General features: G+C 34.2%; 1 protein-coding gene across 8 annotated transcripts in view; it reads left to right on the top strand.

The window, feature by feature from the left end:
- The window catches only part of LOC105492698 (origin recognition complex subunit 4), an 88,021-nt gene that overhangs the window by 63,842 nt on the left and 10,252 nt on the right, over window positions 1-13,927 (top strand). For all 8 annotated transcript variants that reach the window (XM_011759937.3, XM_071073830.1, XM_071073833.1 and 5 more), the window contains 4 exons: window positions 126-211; window positions 3,734-3,782; window positions 6,582-6,733; window positions 11,070-11,243. In XM_011759937.3, the coding sequence (XP_011758239.1) occupies window positions 126-211; window positions 3,734-3,782; window positions 6,582-6,733; window positions 11,070-11,243 (461 nt within the window). The remainder of the gene's footprint in view (window positions 1-125; window positions 212-3,733; window positions 3,783-6,581; window positions 6,734-11,069; window positions 11,244-13,927) is intronic.

Genomic DNA, 13,927 nt, shown 5'->3' with positions numbered 1-13,927 from the left:
TTAAAAAGAAAGTGATGTGAACTAACAGGCTTTGACTGGGAAGATTTACTTAACTGGAAAACAACCTGCTATATCAAATACATGTTTCGTTTTAATTAAATACTTTTAAATGGACTTTATTTTAGGACTGCTGCAGATCAATGACAAAATCGCCCTAAAGGAAATCACGAGGCAGTTAAATCTGGAAAATGTAGTTGGAGATAAAGTTTTTGTAAGTATAATTTCAGTTATTTTATTAAATAGGCTTTAAGGTAATGTCTTTATACCATATATATTTTTATATTTCTAGAATGGTAGGGAGAGGTTCAGAAATTCTAAATTGAAATATATAAGATTCTTTCATAAAAATGTATAATGTATAGGATACATTTAGTCATTAAGTCTCTACAATATTTGGATTTTTTCATAGTAGGTTATACTAGCTGTAAAATAGCTAAGAAACCCAAGTTTATGTAGATAGTCTGAGTTTATTTCTTTTTCTGTAAGGTGAATACTTTGGTTCTCTATCTCTGGAGATAGATTAACACATTTTTTTAAATACCATGCTCCAGCAGCCTATTTCTACTTTTTTGAGACTTGAGTAGCCTGTCTATAGTAGAAAATGTGCTAAATTTGAAGCTGCAATAGGTGGGTTTCAGTCATGCCTTACAACCCTTTGACTACCTGATAATACAGAGCTAACAAGTATCTCTGAATTCAGATTCTTTACATGTTAATTGGGCATTATTTTATTATCCATACTTCACAGGATTATTTTGAAGAAGAAAGAAAACATTACACATCATTTAACTTAAAAAATAATTTGCTGGATGGTAATGTGCTGTACAAATGTCAGTTATCTTACTCTGTTTTCAGAAATTTATTCATACATCATTATCATATCTTATAGTCTCAGGACAGTGAACATCAGTAAAAGAAACTGACTTGAAATGTTTTAAACTTTTACCTTTCACTTAATATATAGGGCCTAAGGAAAACATGATAATTTAATTTTGCAGCTACCTGAATTTTCATGATGAAATTACCTAGCCTCATACTGCTTATGCAGTTGGAGTGGATTATATACATTCCAACTTCATTTTCTGGTTACTGGTGACCATGCAGTGGCACCACTCTAATTTCTGAACTGTGTGCTTTGTGCTGCAATGATACCGCCATAGTTGTGTAAGACTCCTAGCATTTATGAGTTTTCTTTAATAATTAATCTATAAAATTATTAATTATAAAATAATCTAGAAAATTAATCTATAAAATATAGATTACTATGAACAGGAATCTAGAAAATTAATCTATAAATCTATATAATTATATCATCTATATAAATCTATAATAGGTTATATGTATATAATTATGTAATAGATTATATATAATTATAGATTATTATATAATTATAGATTATACAATCTATAAATTAATATAATAAATATATTAATCTATGAAAATATTAACATAATAAAAATACTAATCTAATAATCTAAAAGGTTGAGTAAATTTGTCCCTTCCATAGTCTATAGGTCTTTGAAGTGTAATTTCAAAATGCCCCTTCTATAAATCTAATATTCTACCTCCTGTTTAAATGTGATGTTGAAGCTAGTGGCATATACTGAGCCAAAGACAGTTCCCATTAAGTATGCTCAGTTTGGCTTTTGGTTCCCAGTTGATCTGGATAGGTGTTTCTGACATTTTTAAATGTTACATATTCATATTGGTTTATGTGAAATAATAAACACAATTTTTTATCATTCTGTTCTAATCTTCGCTATTATCATCACATATAGAGATTATTAGTTTAAGTTGTATCCAAAAATGTTTTGGCTTTCCAAGTAAGCATAGCCATACATGGATATGATATACATAAATTCTTCAATATACTCTTGAATAGAGAAATACTGGTATAGAAATTATTAGTTTAATTATTTCATTATATACATTTGGTTTCTTCTCAGAGAGCATAATTAGGTTGCCAAAGGTCATAAAATGGCAGAGGCTAGACATTATAAGAACCTAAGTCACTTAATGCAACCCACAGCTTTTCTGGTTTGATATAAGCAGACATATATATGTATATTATACATGCACAAATACATATTTATAGAAGTATATACTTAGGGCCGGGCACGGTGGCTCACACCTGTAATCCCAGTACTTTGGGAGGCTGAGGTGGACGGATCATGAGGTCAGGAGATCGAGACCATCCTGGCGAACACGGTGAAACCTCGTCTCTACTAAAAATACAAAAAAATTAGCCGGGCGTGGTGGCGGGCGCCTGTAGTTACAGCTTCTAGGGAGGCTGAGGTAGGAGAATGGCGTGAACCTGGGAGGCGGCGGAGCTTGCAGTGAGCCAAGATCGCGCCACTGCACTCCAGCCTGGGTGACCACAGAGCGAGACTCCGTCTCAAAAAAACAAAACAAAACAAAAAGAAGTATATATTTAGTATCAGATATAATAATCTTTTAAACAAAAAGCCTGAAAGACAAACTACCTTTGAGTAACTGACCATTGATTTCCCAACAGATTGTCTCTTTGAGGATTTGTTATATTATGATAAATTATGGATAACACCTCTTGGTCTGCCTACCTTGGAAATAGCATAACAACATCACAATATGTGAAAGTTTAAAAAACTGTATGCTATTTTTATGTTAGATCTCTCAACTGGAGAACGAATAAGTGCGTTTCTTTTCTCCTTTATCTCTCCTCAAATTTAAAGTTGGCTGTTTCTTTTAATTATGAACTCTGAATGAAATAAAAATTAATAACTTTAATGAAAAAAATATTTTAATGGGGCTTCTACCCACAATCTGAAGCACCTGGATAAGGCATCTACTACGTTAAGTGTCATCAAGAATATTTAATTGTATCCAAAAACGTTTTGGCTATATTACAAGTAAACATAGCCAAACATGATATGATATACATAAACTCTTCAGTATACTCTTGGCCGGGCGCAGTGGCTCACACCTGTAATCCCAGCACTTTGGGATGCTGAGGCGGGTGGATCACGAGGTCAGGATACTGAGGCCATCCTGCCTAACACGGTGAAATCCCGTCTCTACTAAAAAATACAAAAAATTAGCCGGGCATGGTGGCGAGTGCCTGTAGTCCTAGCTACTCGGGAGGCTGAGGCAGGAGAATGGCGTGAACCTGGGAGGCGGAGCTTGCAGCGAGCGGAGATCGCACCACTGCACTCCAGCCTAGGCGACAGAGCGAGACTCTGTCTCAAAAAAAAAAAATAAAAATAAAAAACTTCTTCAGTATACTCTTGAATAGACAAACACTGTTATAGTATCTAATGTTTCAAAAAAGCCTTTTGTTTTTGTATCTCATTTAAATTCATGGTTATTTCTTTACCAGTACAAATTAATTTGAGACTTGCAAGACCCCACTGTGTTTGAAGACACAAAATAGAATCCATTTCTAGGTCTCAAACAATATTTAGAATATGGCAACTCTACAAAACTACCTTCAAATTTCTAACATGACATTGTAATTGAAATAATTGCTTGAAATAAAATTTCAAGCATGACACTGTAATTGCCATTTTCAGTGTTGTGCCATCTTTGCTTAAGTATTTAAGTTTTAGATAGGAAGTATAGAGACTCTCAGCAAAGTCTGGGCAGTGACTCTAATAACTAGAAGATATACAGTGTTTATATAAAATCTGAGAATCAGCCCTCTTTTATTCTTTATTTCACTAAACTTTTAATCATTTTATCTCATTTTGTTGTTCAGGGAAGCTTTGCTGAAAACCTTTCATTTCTTCTGGAAGCTTTAAAAAAAGGTAAATATTAACATATTCAGCCATTTCAGAAGATATGTTTTAACTTTTATTTTTTCCTTGATTATAAAGGTAATACAAGCTTTTGCCAAAAGAAAAACTCTCAAAATACAGAAACATTAAAAAGAGTGATCACTGTATTCCCACCACTATAACAGTGATTATCTCAATTAGCATTTGGTTTCTTTATTCAATAATATATACAGTATAATATACTGTATATACTGATGATGTTTATATCAGTATATTATTGATGGAGATAAATGTAACTTTTTACAATAAAATTTTACCTATCATTTTGTAATCAGCAAATTTTGATCTGCATCATTTTTATGGTTCTCATCTTGTTTTATAAGGTGCTATTTATTAATCACCAATTATGGACTTTTGTTTCTAATTTTTTATAATTAAGAAGAGATACTTAGATGATCATCCAGATATTTCCTGGAATTTCTGTGGGTAGAATTCTGGGTTGAAAGGCACCGTCTTTAAAAGACATTTAAAAACTAAAGGTTTACTTTGTAAAAATATTTGATAATACCTTTTTCTTCACAACCTCAAAAACAATTATTTTTATGTTTGCCCATATAATAGAAAAACTTTCATCTCTTAGTTTAATTTGAATACTTTTGTTCTTTGTTTAATTTGCATAATTCTGTTAGTGGTGATGCTTGTCATTTCATATTTTATTGACCTTTGAAATTTCCTGGTTTATGTACAGTCATGTGCCACATAACAACCTTTAATTCAATGATAGACCACATATGTGACAGTGGTCCTATTAGATTATAAAACCATATTTTTACTGTACATTTCCTGTGTTTAGATATGTTTAGATACACAAATACTTTCCATTGTGTTACAGTTGCCTACACTATCACATGCTCATAGGTTCATAACCTAGGAGTGATAGGCTATGCCATACAGCCTAGGTGTCTAGTAGGCTACACCAGTTAGGCTTGTGTAAGTACACTCTTAGGATGCTTGTACAATGATGCAATCACCAAACAATACATTTCTCAGAACGTATCTCTGTCATTAAGGGACACACGACTGTATTTCCTGTTGGGTCTTTGACCTATTGTGGTAATGTTTATCTTATATTTATCGGAATTTTTGTGTTTTATTTTTCTCTTCCCTTAAGTTTGGTTTGGACTTTTCTGATGATCTAAAGTTTTACGTTTTCCACGTAGTTAAGTTTATCTAGAAAGTTTTTTCTCTCCTTCAGATTATAAAAACATTGATCTTTTTATTTAATATATATATTTATAATTTATAATTTGTTTGGAATTTATTCTGATTTTACCTGTAAAGTAGGGATCTAACTTTGAATAGACTGATTTTCCCCACTGATGTATAATGCAATGTTTTATCAAATACTAAAATTCTGTATTAGTACATAGGTCTCTTTCTAGACTTTTGAGTAATCCCTTTAGTTTTATACCAGTATTAAATCATTTAGGCTACTGTATTTATTTGTGTGAAATAAGTCTTTCTTTTATCAGATATTTGTTTTACCTTTTAACACAAATGTAAAGGCATTAAGCCTAAGGTAAAAGGGATTCTTTTACTAAAGTTGTTTCCATCATTGAAGTGAGAAAAATGTAACCAGAGGGTGATGTGGAACTTTCCCAATGAAAAGCATTGTAGTTGAAATGCTAAAAGTTGTGCATAAAGGGAGTTTAAGTGGCTTTAGTTGAACTTTATAATCTAAAAGTTTGTTTATAACAAGTATTTCTACAAGAAATGTACCTTGTATTTCTACTAAACAACTCTCTTTTAAAGCATTAGTTTTGTTCATTAATTAATAACTCCTCTTATATTTTAATCCTAAAGTGTTTTCATTCTGTGCAGATATAGAAAACTCTTTCTCAATTTTATAATCATTAAATAAGAATTATGTTCACATAATTATAAAAATAATAGTCTTTAGTAATTTAAATGATTTTTGACATTTCTCAACAACAAACTCTACTAGAGTCTAGGAACTAGACTGAACTTTTTATTTTTTGGAGACGGAGTTTCACTCTTGTTGCCCAGGCTAGAATGCAATGGTGTGATCTTGACTCACTGCAACCTCTGCCTCCCCAGTTCAAGAGATTCTCCTACCTCAGCCTCCCAAGTAGCAATTTTTTTTTTTTTTTTTTTTTTTTTTTTTTTTAGCAGAAATGGGGTTTTACTATGTTGGCCAGGCTAGTCACAAACCCATGACCTTAGGTGATTCACCCACCTCAGCCTCCCAAAGTTCTGGGATTACAGGCATGAGCCACCATGCCCGGCCTAGACTGAACCATTTTTTTGAGATGGAGTTTCACTCTCGTTGCCGAGGCTGGAGTGCAGTGGCACGATCTTGGCTCACCACAACCTCTGCCTCCCGGATTCAAGCAATTCTCCTACCTCAGCCTGCCGAGTAGCTGGGATTACAGGCATGCACCACCACACCCAGCTAATTTTGTGTTTTTAGTAGAGATGGGATTTCTCCATGTTGGTCAGGCTGGTCTCGAACTCCCAACCTCAGGTGATCCACCCGCCTCGGCCTCCCAAAGTGCTAGGATTACAGGCGTGAGCCACCACGCCCAGCCTAGACTGAACTTCTTGAGAGCAGTCGGGGCTGTCTTTGTCCTTTGAATATTTTTTTTCTGTTGAATGAATATATATGCATCAGTAAATCCCCTACCCAAAGTAGGCTATCAGTATGTTTGTAGAATTGAGTTTTAAAAACTGAAATATAGTAAATAGTTTGGAAATTTAGGAAAGGTGGATATAATTTTTTGATAATGTAATGCTCTTATTTTATCTTAGGTGACCGAACTAGCAGTTGCCCAGTGATCTTCATATTAGATGAATTTGATCTTTTTGCTCATCATAAAAACCAAACACTTCTCTATAATCTTTTTGACATTTCTCAGTCTGCACAGACCCCAATAGCAGTTATTGGCCTTACATGTAGATTGGTAAGTCTTTTTCTTCATTAAAAAAGTTGATTATAATATTTTAAAATTCAAGCTTAATTGCTGACACTACTAGTCTTTTTTCACTTATTTAGGTCATTATATTAGGCATTTTAAAAATTTTGTTTCAGCAGTGCCTGGTGTATTTATCCTGCTTTTCAATTCAAATTTAGGAAAACAGGTTAATGGTTACCTTAGCCCATTAATGAATACCTCCCTCCCCCCAGTGAAATCACTGAAGAAAAAAGTGTGAAATCAGATTATGCTAATAAATATAATTTCTACATTATCAAGTAATGAGGCAGTTAAGTAATCCCACCAGTATTTGAGAAAACTTGGTAATAGTTTTTGTTGTAAGATTTTTTTTCCATATTTTGAACAGGATTGAAATCAACTCTAAATAATACTATTCCAACTTTCAAAGTACACGTCTCCAGAAATGGAAAAGATTCTACCAAGCACTGACAGTAGATAGTGGCTTTTTCATTCCATGGGATATTTTAGAATGATTTTAACTATAGTCACAATATCACTATCACTTTGCTTTGTGAAGGCTCTGTACGTATTGAACCATGTGTACCTTTGGACAGCTATACAGGCCTTTTTGTGTTTACCTTCTTACACACTTGTAGCATGAACTTCCTTACTGAATTCAGATAAACTGGCATTGAAGAGTGCCTTGGCCCATTTTGTGTTGCTATAACATAATACCTGAGACGGGTAATTTTTAAAGAAAAGAGGTTTATTTATCTCACAGCTGTGCAGGCTGAGAAATTCAAGGGCATGGCACTGGATTTGTTGCAAGGGCTTTCATGCTGCATGACATGGTGGAAGGTCAAATGGGGAGCAGATATGTGCAAAAACGAACCAGATGGTAGTTGGAACCTCAATTTATAACAACTCGCTGTCTCAAGAACTAATCTATCCCCATGAGAACAAGAACTCAGGCCAGTAAGAGGGCATTAAATCTATTCATGAGGGTCCACTCCAGTGACCTCCCACTGTTGCACTGGCAATTAAATTTCAACATGAGATTTGGTGGGGACAAACCACGTCCATACCATAGCACAGTTATCTCTTTTCTCATGCTATAACTGCCGTGCCTCCATAGCTTGCTTGCCATCCTCTTCCCCCTCCATTCTCCACAGACATATTCCGGCACGTGTATACATTCACATCTCCTTTCGTACAGCCCTTTTTCTTTTTCAGAAAAGTGAAACTTTTTACTAATTTATATTTTAACAGTCCTCCTTCCAGTGCTGTTTCTCTATAGAGTCACTGTCATTTGCCCCTCTTTCCCTGTGCTCTAGAGCTTATGATGTATGGCTTTAGTATAAACTCCCCTCATACATCACTGGCTGGTGCTCCACATATCTTTATTCCTCCTTGCCAAAAGCAGCAGGCTATGACAAGGATCAAAGAAGCACCCTCCTTCTTGCCAAAAAAAAAAAAAACCAAAAAAAACAACTTCCTTTGGGTGGAAGCGGCTGTGGCAAGTGTTGTTGACCCGATGAAGAACCAAATAAAATGTCAGTAACTTCTTAGCAGTGTTATCAGATGTTCTTTTTTTATTGTGTATATATATAATTCTCCAACTGTGTAGTTCTTTCAAGTGTAATCTTTTTTCTTTCTTTCTTTCTTTTTTTTTTTTTTTTTTTTTTTGAGATGGAGTCTTGCTCTGTCGCCAAGGCTGGAGTGCAATGGCGTGATCTCAGCTCACTGCAACCTCCACCTTCCGGGTTCAAGCAATTCTCCTGCCTTAGCCTCCCGACTAGCTGGGATTACAGCCACACACCACCATGCCTGGCTAATTTTTGTAGTTTTGGTAGGGACGGGGTTTCACCATGTTGTCCAGGCTGCTCTCAAAACTCCTGACCTTGTGATCCGCCCCCCTCGGCCTCCAAAAGTGCTGGGATTACAGGTGTGAGCCACTGCGCCTGGCCTCAAGTATAATTTTATCTGTGTATCCATGTTTATAGGGAGAGATATATAGAGGGAGTAGTGACTTTGCCAGCAAGCATCTTCCCCATTGGGAGTAATTCCATTTTTGTTTTTTGGTTTTGTTTTGTTTTTACTAGTTCCTTTATGCCCACATTGCCAACTTCTGTCATTACTGCCTACTACAAAGACATTATTTACTTCCATCTCTTTTCATTCCCAAATTTAGGGTCTTAATTGTTGCTTGTATTGATATTACTTCTACTGTCTACCTATATGGGTGACCTAGAACTCTTTCTTAATAGAAGATAAATGTGCAATATCTGAATCTCTGAATATAACCTTTATTCTCTTTTAATTCTCATGCTGGCTCTATACTTTTCTTTGACCTCATAAAAACATTCAAAATTTTTTATTCACCCTCGCGCCTCCTACCTCAGGCTGTTAGTCTTTCTTGTCCTCCTTCCCAGACTAACCATGATCCCGTTTTGATCACTTGAATTCTTTCCTCTATATCATGATTTCTTGACCTAAGTATTATGAGAGTCATCTTGCTAGATGTGGAAATGTATAGTTCTGGGCTTAAACTACTCCCCTTTTAAAAAACTTTATTCTATAACATTTTAACAATATACATAGGAAAGAATAAATAATAAGCCCTGAAATCCCTTCTCCACTCCTTGCCAAGATTCAATTACTACAGACTAGTTTTATTTATCCTCAACATCTCCCTTAATTCCTGTATTATTCTGAGGCAAAAACTAGGCATTATATCATTTTATCAGTAAGTGTTTTAGAATGTATTTTTAGGAAATAAGGGCTCTCTAAAAATATATTTCCCTAATATAATTGTTATATTAGCTGTAATTCCTTAAATAATATGTATTATTTAAGTTACACTCCCAAGGTATACAACCAAGACAAATGAAACCAGGTAACTACAAAAAAAGTATGTGAATGTTTGTAGCGGTATTATTTTTAATAGCTTAAGAAATGTAAACAACAGTGACATCATGTTCATATTTGGGGGTGGGGGCTTTTTAAAACAGCTTTATTGAGATGTAATTTATACCATACAGTTCACTCATTTAAATTATACAGTTAACAGGGTTTTTATTTATAGAGTTGTGCATTTATCACCACAATTTAAGAGCCACATACCTTTTAGCAGTCACCCCAAATCCCCTGTTCCCTCCACAGCCCTATGCAACCACTAATCTACTAATCCACTTTCTGACTGTATAGTAATCTACTAATCCACTTTCTGAACGTATAGTTTTGTGTGACTGGCTTCTTTAACATGTTTTCAGGGTTGATCTGTGTTACAGCATATATCAGCCCTTTATTCCTTTCTATTGCCAAATAATATTCTGTTGTATAGATATACCACACTTTGTTTATCCATTCATCAGTTGATGGACATTTGGGTTGTTTACATTTCTGAAGCTATTAAAAATAGTACTGCTGCAAACATTCACATACACTTTTTTTGTAGTTACCTGGTTTCATTTGTCTTGGTTGTATACCTTGGAGTGTAACTTAAATAATATATATTATACTATACTATATATGTAGATGTATATATACATATATAAATTATATATATTATATACATTATACTGTGTACTATAATATATTTTGAAAAATTCCTCAAGTTCAATATTAAAAAGAGATTTAGGAATGACAGTTCCTGCAATTTATGTGACTTAGGAAGATAACTTACCTATTGTGCTTTTGATATCTTGGATAGTTTGAATGCCTATCAGTTTTGTGGAAGTATTTTCTTCATTTAAGAACACTTTGTATGTCCTTGCAAGCAGTACATATTAGTTATCCTTTGGTTTTTAGTGTTCTTTGACGGTAAATTTGATTCCTGATTTCTTCCTAAGGAAAAATAGTACAAATACAAATAAAGTCTAAAAGCATTACTATAAAAAATAAAAATAAAAAATAAAAAGCCGGAAGATAACTTACAAATGCCATGTTGCATTTCTGGCACTTTCCTCTCCTAAAGTTGGTTTCTGCTACCTATCATGCTATTAATTTTTTAATCTCAGTTCTTCATAGAATGTACAGAATTCCTTACTGACACTCTTGTTGTTACTGTGACATATAGCTATTTAATATAGTCAGTTTTTTTAAACAATCATATTGGGTCTTGGAATGTTACAGATTAGCTGAGAGTAACATGGTAGGAAAAAGGCATGACATCACCAGGCCAGCAGTTGCCTGGAGGGGGATTATTTAGTTTGCATAAAATGTTTTAAATGTTTAATTATGTGTTATAGACTAAACATTACTAATTATAGGTGATAGTTTACTTATATCTCTAATATTGGTACAGTTTTGTTTTTTTTAAAAACATTCATCTTGCTTATAGAGATTTCTGTTTGTTTTTAAGGATATTTTGGAACTCTTAGAAAAAAGAGTGAAGTCAAGATTTTCTCACCGGCAGATACACTTAATGAATTCATTTGGTTTTCCACAGTATGTTAAAATATTTAAAGAACAGTTATCTCTACCTGCAGAATTTCCAGACAAGCTTTTTGCTGAGAAGTGGAATGAAAATGTTCAGGTAACTTAAAGGCAATAAAACTAAATGTTCCTTGCTGTATGATTTAAAGCAATTAAAACACAAATTTTAGAAATTAGTAAATTAACACAAAGTTTCTAATATTGCTGAGGGATAAAGCTACAGGAATACAAATTATATGCTTTTTTAAAATTTTCTTGTAACAGTTGAAATGTCGTATCTGCTAAGTTCTATCTCAAAAGAACATTACAGTTAAGCTTTAGGATTTATGTTATTAGTTTGAAGTAAACTTTAATGAGGCTTTAGTTTTATCTATATGTGGTTTATATTTCAGATAATTTTATTAGTGAATTTGCATAATTTACTTTTATATTTTACATATTTAGCAATAATAATAAATAGTAAATAATGATAAATAAATGTTAGTGATTCATACCTATTCTGTGTGGATTTTTTTTCTTCCAGTTTTCATTAGCAATTTCAGCTTTTACTTTGTTGGGCCTTAAGAGGCAGCACAGACTGTGGCACCTCCGGTTATATTATCTATTAGGTGATCACATCTCTCAGTCCCTGGAGACCTGAGAATCTTAGATACAAAGGCAGGTTCATATGTTGTTTTAAAGATTTGCCACACCTTTGAGACTATAAATTTACCTGTGCTTAAAATATTCTCAACACACTAGCATTTTAATCTTATGCTGTCAAGAAGCTTCAGTTGGCAAAGAGAAAGGAGGAAGTATGCATGTGTATGTGTATTTAATAACCTAATTGAAAAACATTGTTAATGAATAAGTCCCTTATGGTAGAATCTCAAAAAATATTGGCCTCGTGAGAGTGGAAAATAATATGGAGTCCCTGGCTCTGAAGGAATTGGGAAAAATTGATTGATAATATTAAAATACTGGTAAGGATAATTAGATCTTTGAATAGAATTACACAGTCTATATTCAGTGACTCTATAAAAAAGATTGTTTTATTTTAAAGCAGTAGTGGTAGATTGTATTTTTTTTTTTTTTTGAGATGGAGTCTTGCTGTGTTGCCCAGGCTGGGGTGCAGCGGCGCAATCTTGGCTCACTGCAAGCTCCGCCTCCCAGGTTCACGCCATTCTCCTGCCTCAGCCTCCTGAGTAGCTGGGACTACAGGAGCCTGCCACCACGCCCAGCTAATTTTTTGTATTTTTAGTAGAGACGGGGTTTCACTGCGTTAGCCAGAATGGTCTCGATCTCCTGACCTTGTCATCTGCCTGCCTCAGCCACCCAAAGTGCTGGGATTACAGGCGTGAGCCACCACACCTGACCTCAAGTAGATTGTGTTTTTACCATGAATTCTTACATACTAATACTAAATTGGAAGCATTTTGCATTTAGTTTGTTCTTTAAATGATTATTGTTTTGATTATAAAATATAGTCTGCTCATGTAAGCACTATTAATTTTGACACATTTCATTTTTTAAAAAAGTCGTAAAAGTTTATTGAACAAAATGTAATCAGTGCAAAAAAATACATGATAAACAGTGGAAGTTTCCCATAAGACTATATCAATTCTCCTTCCTTCTACTATGGAGTAATATTTGGTCTATAACATTGCAGAGTTTATATACATGCTAAATATATTGTTTTTACGTAAAGGATTCAAAGCCTACATATGTTTATATTACTTTTTCCCATTGTTATGACTGATAATTCCTTGTTCTTTTTCTTAATACAACTATACATAATTGTATGTAAAAATAGCTCACATTATCTTTAAAATTCAGATACTATGCCTTGATATATAATTAGGTATGGATCCTCCCTTCCACTCAAATTAATCATTCCTGAGACTTGGATAGTTCAATTACCTGAGCCAAGTGTCTTTGATACTATTTCTAATTATAGGATTCCATCTATAGGAGCACTTTCTTTGTAGTTGGTACTCCCACATTGTCCTCTCTTACCGGGGTCTGGTATGGACCAGACCTCTGGATCTTCAGCTTTTAGGTCTACTTTTTAGTGCTTCACAGACTTTCATCTTCTACAACTCCTGAACTGATTGTCTTATTCCACCAGTATATTTTTCTGGCTGTTTTAGAGATTCAAATGTAGTCTTTCATAGTATTTAAATTTCTGTACTTTACATGGGCTCTTATTTTTTCCATACCTGCTCACACTTAATCTTCCTAAGGTAACTACATGGTCCAGGTTGCATTGTGCCATTTTCCATCCACCGTCCTTCCCAACTGTATTGCATTCTGAGCATCTCAAAGTGGGTCTGTAAATAAAGAGGATGCTGGGAGTTACTGGTGAAGAAGTATAACTCTGCATGACTTAGGAAATGGTAACTATATGTTAATAGTGTAACTACTCTACTTTCTGGACTTTTGTTGCAGACCTTAAATCCCCTGAATGTGAGCACTATCCTGTCATCTTTTTGACAGTCTTAATAGTCCATTTCATTAAGTAGAAGCAGCATCACTGGTGTTTGTGTCTCTTGAGTTCTAATATTTTCTTCCCCTATCTTGATTATCTTATGCCTCTCTTTGGTATGTGAATAAAATGAGCTTCACTTGAAAAATCTGTCAGCACCATGGTCAGAGTCCCTGCCTTGTGGAGTAGGGTGGTAGCTGCATTAAGGGAGCTATTCTTTCTCTTAGTGCTGATTATCCAGGAAGTTATTTTTAATGGCAAGATTAAGCCAATAGCAGTGATACAGATAACAGGTCACACATGGAATCTCATCCACAAAA

The sequence above is a fragment of the Macaca nemestrina genome, chromosome 11 (genome assembly GCF_043159975.1).
Source record: "Macaca nemestrina isolate mMacNem1 chromosome 11, mMacNem.hap1, whole genome shotgun sequence".
Taxonomy (NCBI): Eukaryota; Metazoa; Chordata; class Mammalia; order Primates; family Cercopithecidae; genus Macaca; species Macaca nemestrina.
The sequence above is the reverse complement of the archived record's forward strand: the minus strand, read 5'-3'. Positions and strand labels throughout refer to the sequence as shown.